General features: G+C 38.1%; 1 protein-coding gene across 1 annotated transcript in view; it reads right to left on the bottom strand.

The window, feature by feature from the left end:
- The window catches only part of Dnai3 (dynein axonemal intermediate chain 3), a 76,358-nt gene that overhangs the window by 42,282 nt on the left and 12,243 nt on the right, over positions 1–21,833 (bottom strand). The window contains exons 2-7 of the mRNA XM_074079561.1: positions 19,322–19,414; positions 18,874–18,912; positions 13,823–14,004; positions 5,191–5,295; positions 4,509–4,658; positions 3,635–3,834 (exon numbers count right to left, since the gene is read on the bottom strand). Coding sequence (XP_073935662.1) covers positions 3,635–3,834; positions 4,509–4,658; positions 5,191–5,295; positions 13,823–14,004; positions 18,874–18,912; positions 19,322–19,400 — 755 coding nt within the window. The 5' untranslated portion in view covers positions 19,401–19,414. The remainder of the gene's footprint in view (positions 1–3,634; positions 3,835–4,508; positions 4,659–5,190; positions 5,296–13,822; positions 14,005–18,873; positions 18,913–19,321; positions 19,415–21,833) is intronic.

Below are 21,833 nucleotides of genomic sequence, written 5' to 3' on the forward strand. Positions count from 1 at the left end.
ACAGTCATTCTCGCTCACCAAACTGGCTGAGCCCTTGATCCCTAGGCTGTGAAGCTAGGAAATGGCAGATGGCATAATTGTTATCAGTGTAGACTCTAACAACAGGCTACCTGGCTTGGAAGCATGGTTCTATGGCTTATTAGCCATATGAACCTGAGCTAATTATGTAACCTCTTTGTGCCTATTTTCTATAAATGCAATTCTTAAAGCACCTAGCTCACAGGGGCATTGTAAAGATGGGGTGTATTAATACATACAAAGCTTTGAAAAGAGTGTCTAACACATTTGAAGTGCTCATTAAAATATAATGTATTTAATCCATGTGTGTTGAACAAGCATCAGTTAATTATCTCTGTGAGTGGCAATTGTATTTAATAGAACAATTCTTTTTTTGTTTGCCTAGATCAGTATCCATGGTATTGGAACCACAGAGACTTGGGTTCAAATCTTATTTTCACCTTTTGACTTCTACTCTCCAGGTTGGAATAGTACGAAATATATGGTGCTTGTGGTTTTATTAAAGTAGCAACATAATGAAGAATCATTCTTATTTTTTTAAATATGATTTGTTTTACTGCTTCTCAGCAAACTCTTCATTATTGCTTCAATTTAAATTATGTCCTAAACATTGAGTTTTCATTTTTAACCTTTCTTTGCCTCAGTTTCTCTAATGTAAAATGGAGATAGTGTCTCTTTCAGATTGCAGTTGTGAGGACTAATTAAGTTGGCATGTGTACAGCACTTAGAAAAACACCTAATATTGTGTCAGCCCTGAAAGCATTTGCTTCCACCGTCAGTACTCTTTGAGGCTCATCTTTGAGTTTCATGGCATATTCCATCATAATCATGTATCATCTCTTCTTCACCTTAAACCAGTGACCTCTCCTAACTTCCTAATCTTAGGAAGAGGTACAAGCATTCTCCCAGTCATCTATGTTTGAACCATTCAAGTTCCTTTTGATTTTCTTTTTCATTTTGTGAGTTAAGACATGATCTCACTTCTGATCTATTTGCTTTCTCTCTATATAAAAACAGTCATTACTGTTATTAATCAACATTCATTGAGAGCCTACTACATCCAGCCTCCTATGGTTGGGGTCTTGCTGTTAGAGGTTCACTGTCCCTTCTGAGTCAATGTACTGAGCCTACCTGAATATTCTTGGGACTTGTCCATGTAGGAACATAGAAGAAATTTCTGGCTGTCTTAGCTTAGAAATTTGACTCAAATTCCAAGGTTCTTTGGTACTAAAATATCACCTCTCTCCTTCCTATCTTGCTCTTGCTTCTTAGTGTTTATGGATCTTTGATGTTTTCATTCCCTCCAGGACTCAACTAGAAATCCTTGCCTTTCTCTTTATTTCCTGTGGTTCTAGTCTATCAATTTATCTGCTTCATTGGTTTCTGGTCCATTTCTTGGCCCAACCTTTAGAGTCTGTGTATATGTGTCCTGACATTAACATTGCACTTCCATGGTTTCTGACTTTTTGGTATTGTACCCAATGTTTCTGACCCTCTGGTCATGAGCTCTCTTACTGTATATTTCATAATTTTTCTTCTAACACTGAACTCAAGTGCATCATCACATTATACATTTTTCCTTAACTTCATCCTTTTCCTACTACTTTCTTTGCTTCGTTCATTTTTTCCCTTCAAATATAAAGTACATGCCAGGAATAATCCTAGAATTTAGAGATATAGCAGTACAAAAAGTACAAAGTTCCTGTCTTTTGGACCTTAAATTCTGACTAGGAATGGTAGAAGAGAGACAATGAAAAGTACATATGAAACAATGATAGCACCACAAAGAAATCGAGTAAAGGAACAGCTAGTATTGGAGTTCTTGTTCTCATAGAGGGCTGTCAGGAAATGCTTCATGTAAATAAAGAACTGAATGAAGGAGGGAAGGAGCCAGAAAGATATCTGGGGAACGGCATTCTACATAAAGGAACTGTAAGTATAAACATACCAGGCATGAGCATATGGAGATCAAGGAATGAGGAAGCCAGTGTGGCTGGACTAGATGAGCAAGGAGAATTATGAGAAATGAGGGCAGAGAGACAAAAGGGACCTGGCCCATAGGTTCCTTCAGGATGGAAAACCACTGGAAGGCTTTGCCCAGTGACATGATCTGGCTTACATGTTAACAGGATTACTCTGGCTGTTATGAAGAACAGAAAGTAGAAGGGAAAGGCTGGAGAGTAAAAGCCCAGTTAGAAGGGGTTACAATAACCTGAGCAAGAGATGATGATGGCTTGGCCCAGGGTGATAGCTGTTGACATGTTTTGAAGACAGATTCAACAAAATCCAAGTTTTCTGGTCTGAGTAATTAGAAGACTATCATTACCCTATACTGAAATGAGGAAGATTTGGGAAGTTTGAAGTTTGGAGGTTGAAACCAAATTTGTTGCTGGGCATTTAAACTTGAGATACATTCAAGTATGCAGATGAATAATTGAGTGTTGAGTTCAGGAGAGAAACTGAGGTTGAATATGTAGAATTTGGATTCATCCAGTAAATAAGATGGCAGGATATACTACAGGACTAGACAGAGTCTAAATCTAGTCAGAGAAAAGATGAAAAGGACCTGGGGTCTTCAAATGTTTAGAAACTAGGAAGAAGAAAGTCCAGTAAAAGATTGAGAAGGGGCTTCTGGAGAGTTAGGTGGTGAACAATACATGTTGTCTGTAAGTCAAATGAAAAAGTGTTTCAAGAAAGAGAAATAATCAGTCTTGCAGCTTACTGAAAAGCTGAAGTAAGAGTAAAAATGGATCACTGGATTAGGTGATTAGAAACCTTGTTAAGACTGCTTGGGATGGGCTCAAGACAGAGTGGTAGAAGAGAAAGTGGATTATATAATGTGGACAACTGCCATGAGGAGTTTCATCACAAAGAAAAGCAGAGACATCAGGTAATAGCTGGAGGAGCCAAGCTATTGTTTGTTCATTTTAATGGTGCAGTTTATAGCATTTTATAAGTACAAAATGCTTTATTCCTTCTTCTCTGTTTGTTGCCACCACCTAAATTTGGACACCTGTCACAACAGGTTCCCACCTGGCCAATCTCCTCAACTCTAGGCTTGCCCTCAATCCATACTGCCTGGATCACCTTATCTTAATAGATTTATCACCCTGTCTCTCTGTTGTCAAAATTTCCTACTGTCTGTTACCTCATCATGGAGGAAAGAGGACTTTAGATACCATCCCAAGGACTTTGGATGGATGCATCTTTGTAAATAATGAACCAAACAAGAAAACTAGCAAGTAACAGAGAGTCAAATAAGAAATGTAGACAATGAAGTAAGACAATCTGATTTAAGGTATAAAAATGGCCACTTATAGAGTCATTAGAAGGCAATGGTAATATTCCAGGTGAGAGATGGCCAGCACTGAAATCACTAACAGCATCACTAATTTCCCTCACTCCATAGTCTTTATAATTATATCTCATTTTAAAAGACTTTTAAGGACATTATTGAGTATAATTAGATCTTCCTGAATTGAAGAATTGTTGTGTGGAGATCTATGCCATTATGTCAATCCATTTTTATTTGCTATAATTATCTCTCAAAATTATCATGGAAGGCATTAGAGTTTACGGTAAGGGAAAAATAAATATAAACCCATCTCACACTTACCATTTTGTCTGAGTACTTGTGTCCTTGACTTGGGGGATTACTTGCATACCAACATCTTTCTCAAGTTGTTTAAGGGTAAAATTTTTATCTGGGTAGGCTGTACATTCAATGTAGGCATCTTTCACATGGGAAGCATTTTGGTCACTGAAGGTAACTGGTGCACCAAATTCACATCGTTTTCGAGAAATCATATATGTAATCTGCAACACATGTAAACAGGCAACATAAGTAAGGTAACCTAATGAAGTCCCTGAAGGAAAATGGTGGATGTGTGGTAGGTAGCATTGGTACCATGCCCATATTCTCTCAGATTCCTTTGTACACCTTCTATGGTCAATTCAGCTCCATGTGCTTTCTATTCCCATGGGCTATACCCATCACTCCTCTTTGGAGGACTAAGCACTACCAAGATCATGTTGCCTGCAGGTACAAAGAACAGAAAGTGACTGGCAGTTTGCATCTTGACCACTGGTGGACTGGTAAGAGGTATATGGAAGCCTCCTTCTTCTCATGATGTTCTCTTTGAATTTCTGACTACCTATGGCCATTTTCTTATAAGGGCACCAGTTGAGTTGGATTATCCCATTCCAATGTAACCTCATTTTAGCTGCTTGTACCTACAATGACCCTATCTCTAAATAGGGTCACATTCTGAGGTACTGGAGTTACGACCTCAACATATCTTTTTGGGGGACAGATTCAATCCATAACACCCACCTAAGAAAATGATCATTCTCCTATTAAAGAAAAACAAAATAAAACAAAAAAAAACTACCCCCCATGTCACATACAGCAAATTTTTTGGATTCCTCACCAATAAATGTTGCTCAGCTCTAGGGAGGTAATAACCGGAGATCATATTTAAGCTTCTGACCTGCCTTGTAGACTCCTTAACTGATTCTTCCTCAATTTCTTTTTCACTGCCCAAAGAAACCCATGGTTTAGAGACAGGTGGATTGTAAACATATACATCTTCAGGAACAAGTTCTTTATGTTCTTCCTGTTCTTCTGGGACTTCTGGAGGCTAGAGGAAAATAAGTGCATGCTAAATATCTGACCAAATTTAGGTTTCTAGCCACATGTACATATTTTGCAATAAACTTTACTTTTATATAAATTTGCTAAGCAGTTCCTATTTGTCCTTTGTCAGTTCGTGCTCTTGAATTTACGGGAAGTAAACTAAGCAAAAAAGGGAAGAATAGAGAATGAAAAAGAAAGAGACATCAGGATATAGAAAGAAGAAAAGAAAAAGGAGAGGAAAAAGCAAATAATACATGATAAGAAAATAGACTGCTGGTTTTGACAGTAAAACATAAAACTTAAAGAACAGAAGTAGTCCACATTTGCTGTGTCCTCTCTCACTGGGCCAGGGAAGGGCAAATGAGTAGAGTGTCTGCCACTCTGAGATGTTTGATACAGTTCAGCCTCTCATTTACTGCTCACCTATGTGAGATACCAGAAGCTGACCTGGGTCCAGGGATTCTGCCTTCCCCTGCCCTTGCAGGCACCACTTTCTTCCAGCAATCAACTCTTGCCCAGGTGTGGGATTTGCTTACATTTAAATAGTTTTCCTTGCCCTCTTCAGTTCCAATAAGATAAAAGTTAAGTCCAAACTTGAAGTCTTTGTCATAAACAAGCAGAAGCTCATCTCCAGGATATTCCTGTGGAAATATAATATTTTTAAAAGGTTACTGTTCAATGGCAATTCAATTTATTCATGCTGACACAAAATTGGTATTTCTCTCATCAACCAGTCCTAAGAGATAGTGCTAACACCAAACTGAAAAATTATTTGATTAATTTAAAAAGCTCTTTAAAACACAATGGGTCCAGGGAAATTTACCATAAATCTTATTTCTAACAGGAAGAGAGAAGCAATATTTTTATTTGGTAGTGTGCTCCACAGCATGTTTGAGACAAATAACAATCAAAATTATGAATTAAATTGTGGAGAGCAGATTATGAGAAGCCTGTAAGAACTGGACATAAGCAAGGTAAGATGCAGCTCAGCTGCTTTTCCTAAGATGTTTATCTTTAGGCAGAGATTGGCACAGCCCTGAACACAGAAGGGGAAGGTGCAGAGCAGCTGCTTCTCCTAAGTTGTTTATGTTCAGAGAAGCAGGAACACAGGTTTCTCCTGTTACAATGTCATGCCCCTCCCTGAGAACTGCTGCTCCACCCTGTTTACAATTGGGTATAAAAGACTGGGTGGGGGGGTGTTTTGCCTTTGCTTTGAGGCTTTCAGCTTTTGGATGAAGTGAGGCTTTTTGGTGTGGGAGCTTTTTGGAAGAGAAAAAGGATTGCTGAAGGGAAAAGGAATGCTGAAGGGAAAAGAATTGTTAAAGGAGAATTGCTACAGGGGAATTGCTAGCAAGCCTGAGGGCCAAGACTTTAAGAAAGCTAAAGTAATCACAGGACAGTGCAAGTCTGCACTGAGAACTTTAAACATAGGCTTTAGAAAAGCTAAGCTAAAGAAAACATGGGTCAGTGCAAGCCTGAGCACTGAGGCTTTAAGAAAGCTAAAGAGAGAATATGGGACAGTGCAAGTCTGATGGGACAGTGCAAAGTCTGAGGGTAAAGACTTTGAGATTATGATAAAGAAAACCTAATAGAAAACATGGGACAGAACAAGGTTAAGGAAAGAGTTTTTAAAGAATAGTGAAGTGGGAGATTCCAAGATGGCAGCTAGAGGGAGGAAGCAGAAAACGTGCCTCCTAAAGTAAAATCTTAGAGAGATGGTGGATATACACCTTATAGACAAAACCACTGAGAAGAGGCAAAGCTTTGACCCCTCCACACCTCTAGCCTGCGCAGAGCATCTCCACTTCACGTTAAATGGAGAAACCAGGAGGGCCAACGGGCCGCCTCCAGAGGCCGGCGCCCAAACAGCTTGGGAGGACTCAGACCACAAGGTGAGCTAAGCGGTACGTGGTACTCCCACAGACAACCCTAGGCCAGATCAGCATCACCCCCCTGGACTGACTGACCCCCACCCAGGGAAAAAAGAGAAACTGAGTAATAAGCAATAAGAACAATAAAGACATGTAGCAAAGAGAGTGGGCACCCTGAATGCTGAAGAGGGGAAGGGGAATCCCTCACAGAACTGTAAATAAACAAGCCAGGGCAGAGAAGGCAGGAGCGGCAGCACATGCCCAGCAACCAGGAGCAGGAAAGCTTGTAAAAGTGGTGGAGGAAGGAAAACTCCACAGGAGAGGGGGGAAGACCCACTTCCTACATGAGCTGTAAATAAACTAGCCAGCCTGAGAAAGCGGGTGCAGTGTCACCTTCCCCAGTGTGCTTGGAAAGGGGAAAGCTTGTAGCAGAGGCTCGCACACAGGAGAACTCTGAGTAAACAAAGCTGGCAGAGCCAGGTGAGTGCTAAGCTCACCCCTGAGATCTGCATAAATAAAGCCTCCAGCAACAGCAGGCTGACAGCAGTGGGCAGGCAAGCCACAGCCACAGATAGCCATTCACAGAACTGTCTCCAGACTCTTTTTTTTTTTTTTCTTTTTGCTCTCCCTACCTTTGATGAGAAAACAACTGAACTATGCTTGCATGCTGAAAAACTTACTGAAACTGTATTGCATTTGAACCTGGGACACTTTGTGAGTTTTTGTTTTGTTTTGTTTTGTGCAGTTTTGGTTTATGTTATTTTTCCCCTTTGATGAGACAACTACAGAACAACATCTGAGGCACCATCTCCAAATTGGAGGCTGAGGGGCAAACACCAAAATTTCATTTGAACTTGGAGATTTTTTTAATTTTTTACTTTATTTTTTAAATTTTTTAATATATATTTTTTACATTTATTTATTCTTTATTTTTATTTTATTTATTTATTTATTTTTATTTTCAATCCTCTCTGTCTCTCTAGTGCCTTTTCAGCTTATGGTTGAATAGTACACTGTCTCTCCCTGTTTATACCTTTGAAACTTCTTTTGTTTGTTTCTTTGTTTTGTTTTTTCTCTACTTGTTTATTTGTCTTTCCCTTTTCCTTTAACTTCTTTGCTTTCCATCTCCTCCCACCCTTCCATTCTAAATATCACTAGTGATATTATTACAAGCCAGAAAATACTTAATTGCACACAGTACAGGGACAATAATAATACAAAGGGCAATGATGGGAAGACAGAAAAAACAGGGAAATCAGCTTCCCCACAGCAAAAAATTAGTACAGGAACCAGAGGGAAATGAAGAAAACACATACTCAGATCCAGACTCCAACAAAATGAAGATAAACTATGCCAAAGAACCCAATGAAGCCCACAAGAATAATCTAAAAGAAGAAATACTACAGGTAATCAATGAGAATTTTATAGAGATGATACTGGATAGGGTCAACCAAAATGTACAGGAGACACTCAAGAAATTCCAAGACAACAAAAATAGAGAATTTGAAAAAGCAAAAGAAGAAATAAAGCAAACCATAGAAGCACTGAATAAACACCAAAGTGAAACAGAGAACATGATTAATAAACAGATAAATGAACTCAGGACAAAAATAGACAACATTAAAGAGGAAACCACCCAGGATATGGAAAACCTCAGAAAAAAGAATGAAACAGAACTGCAAAACAAAATGGAAGGCCAATCCTGCAGAATAGAACAAACAGAAGACAGAATCTCAGAACTCAAAGATGAAATGGTAATTAAAGGAAAAACTGAAGAACTATTAATTAAACAACTTAAGACCTGTGAAAAGAAAATGCAAGAACTCACCGACTCCATCAAAAGACCAAACCTGAGAACCATGGGCATTGAAGAAGGAGAAGAGGTGCAAGCAAAAGGAATGTGTAATATATTTAACAAAATAATAACATAAAATTTCCCAAATCTAGACAAAGATATTCCCATACAGATGCAAGAGGCCTCCAGAACACCAAACAGACCAGATCAAAATAGAACTACCCCATGACATATCATCATTAAAACAACAACTTCAGAAACTAAGGGAAGAATATTGAAGGCTGTAAGAGAGAAAAAGCAAGTAACATACAAAGGTAAACCCATCAAAATCACAGCAGACTTCTCAACAGAAACATTAAAAGCAAGAAGAGTGTGGGATGAGATCTTCCAGGCACTGAATGAAAATCACTTCAACCCCAGGATACTCTACCCAGCAAAACTATCATTCAAAATAGATGGAGCGATAAAAGTCTTCCACGATAAACAGAAACTAAAACAATATGTGACCACAAAGCCACCACTACAAAAGATTCCTCAAGGGATTCTGCACACAGAAAGTGAAACCCAACATAACCATGAAAGGGCAGGCAGCACCAAGCTACAGGAAAAGAAAAGACTAGAAAGTAGAGAGTAACCTCAACTTAGGTACACACAATCAAACCTTCAAACAACTAAGACAACAAAATGACAGGAATCTGTTAACACTTAATGTTAACAGACTTAATTCACCCATTCAAAAGGCACTGTTTGATGAAATGGATTAAAAAGGAAGACCCAACAATTTGTTGCATACAGGAGACCCATCTCACTGACAGAAATAAGCATAGGCTTAGGATGAAAGGCTGGAAGATTTACCAAACCAATGGCTCCCGAAAACAGGCAGGGGTAGCAATACTTATTTGAAGTAGACTTCAAACCTATATGGATCAAACAAGATAAAGAAGGACATTCCATACTAATAAAAGGGGAAATAGACCAAAAGGAAATAACAATTATCAACCTATATGCACCCAATGTCAATGCACTCAATTTCATCAAACATACCCTGAAAGACCTAAAAGCATATATAAACGCCAACACAGTGGTTGTGGGAGACTTTAACACCCCATTATCATCAATAGATAGGTCATCCAAACAAAAAATCAATAAAGAAATCCAAGATCTAAAATATACAATAGATCAAATGGACCTGCTTGATGTCTACAGAACATTTCATCCAACTTCTACACAATATACATTCTTCTCAGCAGCCCATGGAACCTTCTCCAAAATAGATCATATCCTAGGCACAAAGCAAGTCTCAACAAATATAAGAAAATAGAAATTATACCATGCATTCTATCTGATCACAATGCAATAAAACTAGAACTCAACAACAAAAGTAAAGACAAAAAACATGCAAACAGCTGGAAATTGAATAACTCATTGCTTAATGAACAATGGGTCATTGATGAAATAAACGAGAAAATTAAAAAGTCCCTGGAAGTCAATGAAAATGAAAACACAACCTACTGGAACCTATAGGACAAAGCAAAGGCAGTCTTGAGAGGAAAGTTTATAGCCGTGAGTGCATATATTAAAAAGACTGAAAGATCCCAAATCAATGACATAATGATACATCTCAAACTCCTAGAAAAACAAGAACAATCAAATCCCAAAACAAATAGGAGAGAAATAATAAAATAAGAGCTGAAATCAATGAAATAGAAACCAAAAAAACCATACGAAGAATTAATGAAACAAAAAGTTGGTTCTTTGAAAAAATAAACAAAATTGATAGACCCCTGGCAAACCTGACTAAAATGAGGAGAGAAAAACCCCAAATTAGTAGAATCAGGAATGCAAAAGGGGAGATAACAACAAACACCTTGGAAGTCCAGGAAATCATCAGAGACTACTTCGAGAACTTATATTCAAATAAATTTGAAAATCTTAAAGAAATGGACAGATTTCTAGATACTTATGATCATCCAAAACTGAACCAAGAAGGTATTAATCACCTGAATAGATCTATAACACAAAATGAAATTGAAGCAGCAATCAAGAGTCTCCCAAAAATGAAAAGTCCAGGACCTGATGGATTCTCTGCTGAATTCTATCAGACCTTTAAAGAAGAACTGATACCAACCCTCCTTAAACTGTTCAATGAAATAGAAAGGGAAAGAAAACTGCCTAACACATTTTATGAACCCAAAACCAGGCAAAGACACCTCCAAAAAGGAGAATTATAGGCCAATCTCCTTAATGAACATTGATGCAAAAATCCTCAACAAAATAATGGCAAACTGAATTCAACAATACATCAAAAAGATTATTCACCATGACCAAGTAGGCTTCATCCCAGGAATACAGGGGTGGTTCAACATACGAAAATCAATAAACGTAATAAACCACATTAACAGAAGCAAAGACAAAAACCACTTGATCATCTGAATAAATGCAGAAAAAGCCATTGATAAGATCCAACACCATTTCATGATAAAAGCTCTAAGAAAACTAGGAATAGAAGGAAAGTACCTCAACATTATAAAAGCTATATATGACAAACCTACAGCCAGCATTATACTTAACGGAGAAAAACTGAAATCATTCCCTCTAAAATCAGGAAGCAGACAAGGATGCCCACTCTCTCCACTCCAATTCAACATAGTACTAGAATTCCTAGGCAGAGCAATTAGGCAAGAAGGAATAAAAGGAATACAAATAGGTAATGGAACTGTCAAAATATCCCTATTTGCAGACAACATGATTCTATACATTAAAGACCCAAAAAACTCTACTCAGAAGCTTCTAGACATCATCAATAGCTACAGCAAGTTAGCAGGATATAAAATCAACATAGAAAAATCATTAGCATTTCTATACACTAATAATGAACAAACTGAAAAAGAATATTTGAAATCAATTCTGTTTACAATAGCCTCAAAAAAAAATCAAATACCTAGGTGTAAACCTAACAAAGGATGTGAAGGACCTCTACAAGGAAAATTATAAACTTCTGAAAAAAGAGACTGAGAAAGACTATAGAAAGTGGAGAGATCTCCCATGCTCATGGATTGGTAGAATCAACATAATAAAAATGTCTATACTCCCAAAAGTAATCTACATGTTTAATGCAATTCCCATCAAAATTCCAATGACATTCATTAGAGATTGAAAAATCTACCATTAAATTTATATGGAAACACAAGAGGCCACAAATAGCCAAGGCAATACTCAGTCAAAAGAACAATGCTGGAGGTATCACGATACCTGACTTCAAACTATATTACAAAGCAATAACAATAAAACAGCATGGTACTGGCACAAAAACAAGACATGAAGACCAGTGGAACAGAATAGAGGACCCAGATATGAAGCCACACAACTGTAACCAACTTGTCTTTGACAAAGGCGCTAAAAATATAGGATGGAGAAAAGACAGCCTCTTCAACAAAAACTGTTGGAAAAACTGGTTAGCAGTCGGCAAAAAACTGAAACTAGAGCCATGCATATCACCCTATACCAATAGTAACTCAAGATCAAGGATCTTAATGTCAGACCACAAACTCTAAAGTTGATACAGGAAAGAGTAGGAAATACTCTGGAGTTAGTAGGTATAGGTAAGAACTTTCTCAATGGAACCCCAGCAGCACAGCAACTAAGAGATAGCATAGATAAATGGGACTTCATAAAACTACAAAGCTTCTGCTCAACAAAAGAAATGGTCTCTAAACTGAAGAGAACATCCACAGAGTGGGAGAAAATATTTGTCAGCTACACATCAAAGGACTGATAACCAGAATATATAGGGAACTTAAAAAACTAAATTCTCCCAAAATTAATGAACCAATAAAGAAATGGGCAAGTGAACTAAACAGAACTTTCTCAAAAGAAGAAATTCAAATGGCCAAAAAACACATGAAAAAATGCTCACTATCTCTAGCAATAAAGGAAATGCAAACTAAAACCACACTAAGATTCCACCTCACCCCTGTTAGAATAGCCATAATTAGCAACACCACCACCAACAGGTGTTGGCGAGGATGCAGGGAAAAAGGAACACTCTTAACACTGTTGGTGGGGATGTAAACTAGTACAACCACTCTAGAAAAAAATTTGGAGGTACTTAAAAAGCTAGACATTGATCTACCATTTGATCCAGCAATATCACTCTTGGGGATATACCCAAAGACTGTGACACAGGTTACTCCAGAGGCACCTGCACACCCATGTTTATTGCAGCACTATTTACAATAGCCAAGTTATGGAAACAGCCAAGATGCCCCACCACGGACGAATGGATTAAGAAAATGTGGTATCTATACACAATGAAATTCTATGCAGCCATGAAGAAGAACGAAATGTTATCATTCGCTGGTAAATGGATGGAATTGGAGAACATCATTCTGATTGAGGTCAGCCTGGCCCAAAAGACCAAAAATCTTAAGTTCTCCCTCATATGTGGACATTAGATCAAGGGCAAATACAACAATGGGATTGGACTTTGAGCACATGATAAAAGCGAGAGCACACAAGGGAGGGGTGAGGATAGATAAGACACCTAAAAAATTAGCTAGCATTTGTTGCCATTAACGCAGAAAAACTAAAGCAGATACCTTAAAAGCAACTGAGGCCAATAGGAAAAGGGGAACAGGAACTAGAGAAAAGGTGAGATCAAAAAGAATTAACCTAGAAAGTAACACACACACACAGGAAATTAATGTGAGTCAACTCCCTGTATAGCTATCCTTATCTCAACTAGCAAAAACCCTTGTTCCTTCCTATTATTGCTTATACTCTCCAACAAAATTAGAGATAAGGGCAAAATAGTTTCTGCCGGGTATCAGGGGGGTTGGGGAGTAAGGGAGGGGGCGGAGTGGGTGGTAAGGGCGGGGGTGGGGGTAGGGGGGAGAAACGACCCAAGCATTGTATGCACATATGAATAAAAAAAAAACAACAGTGAAGGAAGGTTTTAAGGAAAGACTTTAGAAGCAAGGTCTCAAAGAACTGCAAAGGAGTAAGGCCTTAAAGATTAAAGATAGAGAAAAGCAGCAGAATAAATGAAGAGAATAATAGAGAAAAGCAGCAATGAGGGTTGTACATCTCCACCTGAGTGCCCAACACACCTGATCCCACTTTCTGTCTGTCTATCCTTTGTCTTTTCTGCATCTCCAGTTGCTCCCAGTTTAGCCCAGTAAGGTGCAGTAATAACAGGGGAGCGGGAGAAAAAAGTTCACTCCATTAAATAATCAAAGTAGTATGTGAGAACTGGGTGGATTCTATTTTAGTTAAGTGGGCAAGGATGACCATTTCTGTGTGCAGGACAGGACAAATAGTGCTGGCACTTTGCTTTTCATTGAGGAGCACCAAACAGGATTTTACAGAGGATTAGGCAGGCTAACATTTGCTCAAAGTAAGGGGAATGCCAGCTTTGAATGCTGAAACCTCCCCAATTTGTGTTATTATGTACCAGGAAGTTCTTACCGTAGGATTAAGAACAAATGGCAATGTTATACTCACACGAACAATTTTTTTGACTGGGTGGAAATCAGATACTGCAGCTCTGTTGTGAAAGTCCTCTAAAATATCTTCTTTTTTGATAAGCTTATAAGGTTGTTCATCTGTGACATCTTCATCTATCCGGCAGTTGAATATTTCTTGGGTCTTGGTAGTTAATACTAATGGGTAAATTTCTGGATGGCCTAGGAAAGACAAAATAGAATTTGGGCATTAAATATAATCATTTAAAATGATTAGTAATAGGAAATATGCAATTGTTTCCTTTTAACAGTTCTCTATTTTGGTCAAGAGACCAAATTTAAGACTTTATCATTCTATATTTGAAGTAAATATAGTAATTATAAAAAATCATGAACAAAATAAAAAAAGAAAGGAAAAATGGCCCATAATGCCCTTCAGGTAAGAACTTATATTAATAATTTGCTCTATTTTCATTTAGTTACTCCATATATACTATAAGAAATTCAAAATCCTGGATTGAATATTTACTGTTGTATCACAAGTATTGCACTATGATAATAAGTAGTCTTTCTAAAACATCATTATATATTAACTTAATTCTATAGCATAATTTTAAACCAATCTCTCATTTGTGAACATTTTAACTTTTTTCTCTTTTGCTTCCAATTATTATAAATAATTATACAAATAAATATCTAGCTTATCAATTTTTATTGCATTTCAATTATTTTCTTGGGATAGATTTTAAAAGTGAAATTATTGATCCCAAGGTATCAGTATCTTTTTAGGCGCTTTTAAGCCTCCATTGCATTCCTAAAGAAAATATCCCAATCTCTCCCCTCCCCTGCTGCGCTTTCTTACTAGGTGACTGGCTTCCCACTTCCCAGGGGAAACAGGGTCTGAATCACACAGAATCCTGCTCACCAGCGCGTCAACACAGGCCAGCCTTTGTACTCTTGCCCCACTCAGAAGACCTGCACACTCCCTCCCCCCACCAGCCATGGGGCTCCCTCCACTATTCCTCTCCCTTCAGCTTTTCCTGTGTCTATACTATTTTCCCTCCATACACATTTGCTCAATGCTCTTCCATTTCAAAGAAAGCTTCCCCTCCACCTAACATAGGGCTCTGCTCTTAAGGGCTTTTTTTTTTTTTAATTTTTTATGAACTTCAAGTTACTTAGTTCTTCTCATTTTTTCAATTATTGACTTCGCAGTTAGGTTGTGTTACTAAACCCTGGGTGTAGGAAGAAAGGTGGGCAGAGAATCACTTTCCCCCCTGCTTCGCCTGTCCTAGGATTGCCCTTGGTAGAGAAGGCAGGAAAGGTTCAAGAAGCTCCCATTCCTGGTCTTCTGGTCCCTTCCTCCCAACCCAGGCCACCTCTGCAGCAGCATGCCCTGGGACAGAATGTGCAAGAGGACAAGGGAGAACTTCCCTGCTGCCTTCTCCTCACTCAGGCTTTCCTCCTGCTTCCCTATCCTTTTTATCACCACCAGCTCTGTCAAGCCAGTCTCAGCTCATCTGCACCAGAACTCTCCCCCTCATCTCGTTATCCTGGAGTCCCACGGCCCACTCCCATCTTCTCCAGATTCAGAGCTGAGACTGCTTTGGCAGAATCTGATGGAGATTAAGAAAGAAAGCTTGAGCAAGGGGAAGGCAGCAGGAAAAATGCTTCCTTGTCCTCCTGAATGCTCTGCCCCAGGGTATCCAGGTCATTTGGGGATTTTGAATGGTGTATGCATAACTGATGATATATGGAAATATATTCTAAATTGCAATCAGTTGGTGTAAGACTCATTTGGAATTCACATTACTCATGAGTTAGGGACAAACCAATTTTTATCTCCCTCAAAATACTATCCATGCCACCTGGTATGTACAAGATGTTTAATAAGTGATTGTTGGCTTGGTTCTCATACAAGTAATCCTTTGGAAATGTACTGTGGATGGTAATTTATAGAGTGTAGAAGGATTAGTAAAAGTTCTGTAGTTTTGCCTTAGAAAACCAGTAGATGGAGCTATGAGACTTTCCTTGTGCTAGGGTCAAAAAGAGGTAGTGCTATATAAACACAGGTGTTCAAAAAGACTAGAAAGCTGCCTGCCATCCAAGAAACTGGAATGATAGTGACAAAGATTGTGTTCTATGTTAGCTGCCTTCACTAACACACACTTCAAATTCTACTGGCTTGATATATTTCACAAAAATGATCCTTTTGCACTATTTGGTCATTTTCAATGTGACTTTAATATGGCATCTAACATTCCTTTATCTAGAACTTTATAGACTGTTTCTAGCTGGGGTTGGCATCAACCACAGACAACAGGCAGCCAACAGACACACAAAAAACATCAGCAGTCCTATACTGCAGTTACTCACCTGGCAAACTGATGGAGCAGGAGCCAAAGCACGAACTCCACACAGCTTATGCCACAGACTCTCGCTGTGTGCCTAAGATGGAGGCCTATGCAATTCAAATCATAGGCTACACATACATTGCCCTGCACACTGAAAGAGTCTACTTAAATAACTCCCATATATTTTATGTATGTCATCTTGCCTTTTCTTTTTTTCTTTTCACTTTGGTTGCTATCTAGCTTTTAAGAAGCACTTAATTGAGTTATGACTAACAAACAATAAATTGTATGTATTTAAATCTACAATTTGATAAGTATGTGCACATACCCATGAAACCATCACCACAGTTAACATAAAGAACATGTCCACAATCCCAAAATGTTTCCTCTTGCCTCTTTCTCCCAACATTTCCTCCTCATCCCCAGGCAACCACTAATCTGCATTATGTCACCGTAGATTAGTTTGCTTTTTCTGGAATATTTATAAATGGAGTTATAAAGCATTTACCCTTTGGTTTGTTTCTTTTACCAGAACAATTATTTTGAGATACATTCATGTTGTTAAATGTAGCAATGGTTCATTCCTTTTTATCACTGTCTAGTATTCATAGAAGAAAATAATCAATATTAAAAAAAAGATTTTCTTAAATTCTTAGGATTGTAAAAAAGGCTAATGGCTTTAGGTGTTATATCTAGGAAATCCTTGCCTAATCGAAGGTCACAAAGATTTTCTGCTGTTTTCTTCTACAAGTTTTATAATACCTGGTTTACATTTAGATCTATGACCCATTTTGAGTGAATTTTTACATCTGGTGTGAGGTATGGATTGAAGTTCACTTTTTATTTGTGTATAGACGTCCAATTTTTCCAGTATCACTCACTGAAAAGACTGTCCTTTCTCCACTAAACTGAGTTTGCACCTCTGTTGAAAATCAATTGATTGTATACCTGTTGATGAGTTTTTTTTTTTTTTTTTGGACTCTATTCTCATTTTCACAGATCTTTTTCTCTATCTGAATAGTATCCTTTTTTGGTGATAGGAGTTAATATGAACTACTTTGTGATGACAGCCTATTTGAGGAAATGTGTTAATTTGTGCAACAGTCTTGTGAGGTAGGTATCCTATTTCATTTTTCACATGAGGAGGCAGAGACTCAGAGGTGAAGTTATTTGGAGATACAAGGTCATTAAGTGGAGGAATCATGATTTGAATCAGATTTGTCTAATTCCAAAGCTCATACAACTAACCACTTGTGGTAGTCAGAACAGAATCTCCCTAAAGGTCTCCATGTCCTTTTGGGGATCTAGTTAGCGTCTGTCACATTTTCATGCTTTTTATTGGTGATGTCACTGTTTAAAATGGCTCTCAAGCATGGTACTGAAGTGCTGGCTCATGTTCCTAAGCACAAGAAGGTTGTGGTGTGCCTTGTGGGGAAAATATATGTTAGGCAAACTTCATTCCAGCATGAGTTATAGTGCTGCTGGTCATGAGTTCAATGTAAATGATCAATGACATTGATTAAGGAGTCTTCAGACAGAAAGGCACATAAAACAAAGCTACAATTGAGTGGTTGATAAAAATGTAAATAAAGCTTGAAGGAACTTAACCCAGTATTTCAAATAGGAACAATAGCTCCATATTGGCTAATTCAGTATCTGAAGCAAATTTATACACCCTCCATGCATAATGAGAATCAACTTGCTATGTTTTGGATCTGAAATGTCCCCCAAAGTCACATGTGTTAACTACTTGGTCCCCAGTTTAGCATTATTGGAGGTGCTGGAAACGTTAATAGGTAAGGACTGGTGAGAAGTCTTCAGGCCCTTGACTGGGATTGTAGGACCTGGGTCCCCCCCTTCTCTCCTTGGCTCTCCTGTCTTGAGGAGAGTGATTTTGTTGCCCTTGACATTCCTGACATGATGTGCCACCACGGGTTCAAAGAAGCAGGGCCAATCAGCCATGGACTGAAAACCTCTGAAACCGTGAGCCAAAATAAACCTTTATCTTTATAAATTGATTATCTCTAGTATTTGTTATGGTGGCAGGTAGATGATCAGCACACAATGATATTTAAACTTCAGAACTATAAGTACTATGAAAAAGGAAAGACTTTTGCAGTGGGATTGGAATCTAGATATCAATGACAAGGAGAGAGCTACATAAAGATCTGAGAGTCGCATAGAGACCTGAAAGATATTTCCCTGCCTTATGTGATTAAAAGCCAGAATCTTCATCTAAGTCAACTCCACTTCCCTAAAAAAATGCCCTGCTAGAATAAGGTTATTTAGCCTTTGAAAGAACAGCACCTTGGTTTTATTGTGTAAGTTCTGGTTCATTTTCTTGAAAGTCAAATCCTTTCCTTGAATAGTAAAATCGGACCACAAAGCACAGAATAAGCATTACCTATGAGCCAGTTTGAAAGACACTGACCTGATAAAAGTAGTAACTTGCAGACTTAACACCACTTTATAGTTACAAAAGCTCTTTCATTAATCACAGAATCATTTTTGAGTTACCACTTGGTCCAAGTCTATTTCTCAGTTGGAGTTTCTCTTTTCACTCTTGCTTTTTATGCTTTATTTAAAATGTTTATTTCATATTCTAAATCACATGGGATAATTTTAGTTCTTGTACATTTTGAATTATCACTTTGATTTGTAATAAGTTTGCTTGCTTATTGTGTAGTAAAATATTACAAAGCTGGAGACACAAATTCTAAATTTTATTTCCACTTACCCATGCTTTCCATATTTACTGGTTCCTCTTCTTCAGTAACTAGAATATAACAAAATTATATCCAATTTATATTTTTGAATCAAATGAAATCTGTTTATTAGCTTTTTGCCAAACCTCACAACACAAACTATGAATACAGATGTGCAATAAAGACTTCAATTATCTCATGAATAATTAAACAGAAAAATCTGAATAGTTATCTTTCTCACAGAGTTATCTCTTAGTGACATATTTGCTATGACATTCATTACATGGCATTTAAATGATATTATAATAAAAAATCAGAAGTAAAAATTAATCTCAAGATATTTAATTTTGCATGTGTTTGACTTTAATGATAGCAAAAATATTTCATTTTTTGATACATAAATCCCTAATATTTTGGCTGCTATTTTTGGTACAAGAAATAAAGCCACAAAAAATTCCATTAAATGGAAAGTAATCCTACCAAGAAATGCAGATTTTGAAGATTTTTTGCCACGAGTTGACCTTTTTTGGCCAGTTGGGCTCCTTTTTTTTGGAGCCATGGGTCTGACTTAGGCTGCAGAAAGAGATATCACTATTAGTAAATTCTGGTTTACAGCTGCAAATATTAAACATTAGTGTTGTCATTTTGTGAACATAACAGTATGTTTTATAGGTTTTGCTCTGGTCTAAATCAACCTGTATTTTCAATAGAAATGAGTGTTCTGTATTTTCAATAGAAATGAGTGACCAAAAGTTTATTGCAACAATGTTGCTGATAAGATCTTCTTCCAGTAGAGCCACTCAGCTGAAGCACAAGATGGTGACCTGCCAAAACTTCAAGGTTTCAACACAGGCCCTGCATGGAAGAATGACAGAGGGCATTGGCTCCCTCAACTCTTGCTGAGATTTCCATCAAAGGTGGTTACTCTGTGCTGACTTGTGCCTAGTTGTCTAGCAGGTGCCCTGCCTGCAAGGGCCACTTGAAGTTTACTGTGAGAGACAGGCCTACAACAGGCATGCATGTGTGTAATGTTTACGTGATCAAACTTCAAATCATATTCTGTCTTAGCATGAGCGCGGTAGCCACTAGGGCCTTATTTGTGTTGCCAGAGGAAGCTCTGAATGGTTTCTGTGGAATCACTTAATTTTGACAGCATGTAGCACTGGCCAGAGTCATCACCAAATCCCTGTTACCTCCCAGATGCCCACCTTTGCCCAATCCTATTTAATGGTTAGGAGTGTGATTTTAGGAATCCTGCCAGCAGGGTTTAAAAGCAGCCTCTTGGCCACCACCAGATGCCGGTGTCCAGGTGGCTTGGGAAGGCGCAGACCACAAGGTGAGCTAATTGGTATGCGGTACTTCCACAGACAACCCTGGGCCAGATCAGCATAGACCCCTGGACAGACTGACCCCCACCCAGGGAAAAAAGAGAAACTGAGTAATAAGCAATAACAACAAAAAAGACATGTAGCAAAGAGGGTGGGGTGCCCTGACCACTGAAGTGGGGGGGAATCCTTCACAGAACTGTAAATAAACACGCCGGCCGGAGAAAGCAGGAGCGGCGGCACACACCCAGCAACCAGGAGCGGGAAAGCTTGTAAAAGTGGCAGTGGGAGGAAAACTCCACAGGAGAGGGGTTAAGACCCACTTCCCATGTGAACTGTAAATAAACATGCCAGCCTGGCCTGAGAAAGCGGGTGCAGTGTCACCTCCCCCAGTGTGCTTGGAAAGGGGAAAGCTTGTAGCAGAGGCTCGCTCACAGGAGAACTCTGAGTAAACAAAGCCTGTGGGGCCAGGTGAGTGCTAAGCTCACCCCTGAGATCTGCATACATAAAGCATCCAGCAACAGCAGGCTGACAGCAGTGGGCAGGCAAGCCACAGCCCCAGGTAGACACTCACAGAACTCTCTCCAGACTCTTTGTTTTCTCTCTCCCTACCTTTAAAGAGAAAAGAACCAAACTACACCTGCATGCTGAAAAACTTACTGAAACTGTATTGCGTTTGGACTTGGGACACTGTGGGGTTTTTTTTTGTTTTGTGCAGTTTTGTTTTCTTTTGGTTTTTCCAGTCTTTTTCCCCTTTGAGGAGACAACCACAGAACTACTTCTGAGGCACCATCTCCAGGATTGGAGGCAGAGGGATGAACACCAAAATTATTAAGAATGAAACTTTATTGCATTTGAACTTGGAGATTTTTTAAATATACATATATATTTTTTCATTTATTTGTTTTTATTTTTATTTTTATTTTATTTATTTATTTTTTATTTTTATTTTTTATTTTCAATCCTCTCTGTCTCTCTAATGCCTTTTCCGCTTATGGTTGATTAGTACACTGTCTCTCCCTGTTTATATCTTTGAAACTTTTTTTGTTTGTTTCTTGTTTTGTTTTTTCTATGTGTTTATTTCTTTTTTCCTTTTCCTTTAGCTTCTTTGCTTTCCACATCCTTTTACCCTTCCATTCTAAATATCACCAGTACTATTATTACAAGCTAGAAAATACTTGTATTTTCTACAAGTATTTGAAAAAACAGGGAAACCAGCTTTCCCACAGCAAAAAATTAGTACAGGAACCAGAGGGAAATGAAGAAAACACATACTCAGATCCAGACTCCAACAAAATGAAGATAAACTATGCCAAAGGACCCAATGAAGCACACAAGAATAATTTAAAAGAAGACATACTACAGGTAATCAATGAGAATTTTATAGAGATGATACTGGATAGGGTCAACCAAAATGTACAGGAGACACTCAAGAAATTCCAAGACAACAAAAATAGAGAATTTGAAAAAGCAAAAGAAGAAATAAAGGAAACCATAGAAGCACTGAATAAACACCAAAGTGAAACAGAGAACATGATTAATAAACAGATAAATGAACTCAGGACAAAAATAGACAACATTAAAGAGGAAACCACCCAGGATATGGAAAACCTCAGAAAAAAGAATGAAACAGAACTGCAAAACAAAATGGAAGGCCAATCCTGCAG

Source organism: Castor canadensis, chromosome 7 (genome assembly GCF_047511655.1).
Source record: "Castor canadensis chromosome 7, mCasCan1.hap1v2, whole genome shotgun sequence".
NCBI lineage: Eukaryota > Metazoa > Chordata > Mammalia > Rodentia > Castoridae > Castor > Castor canadensis.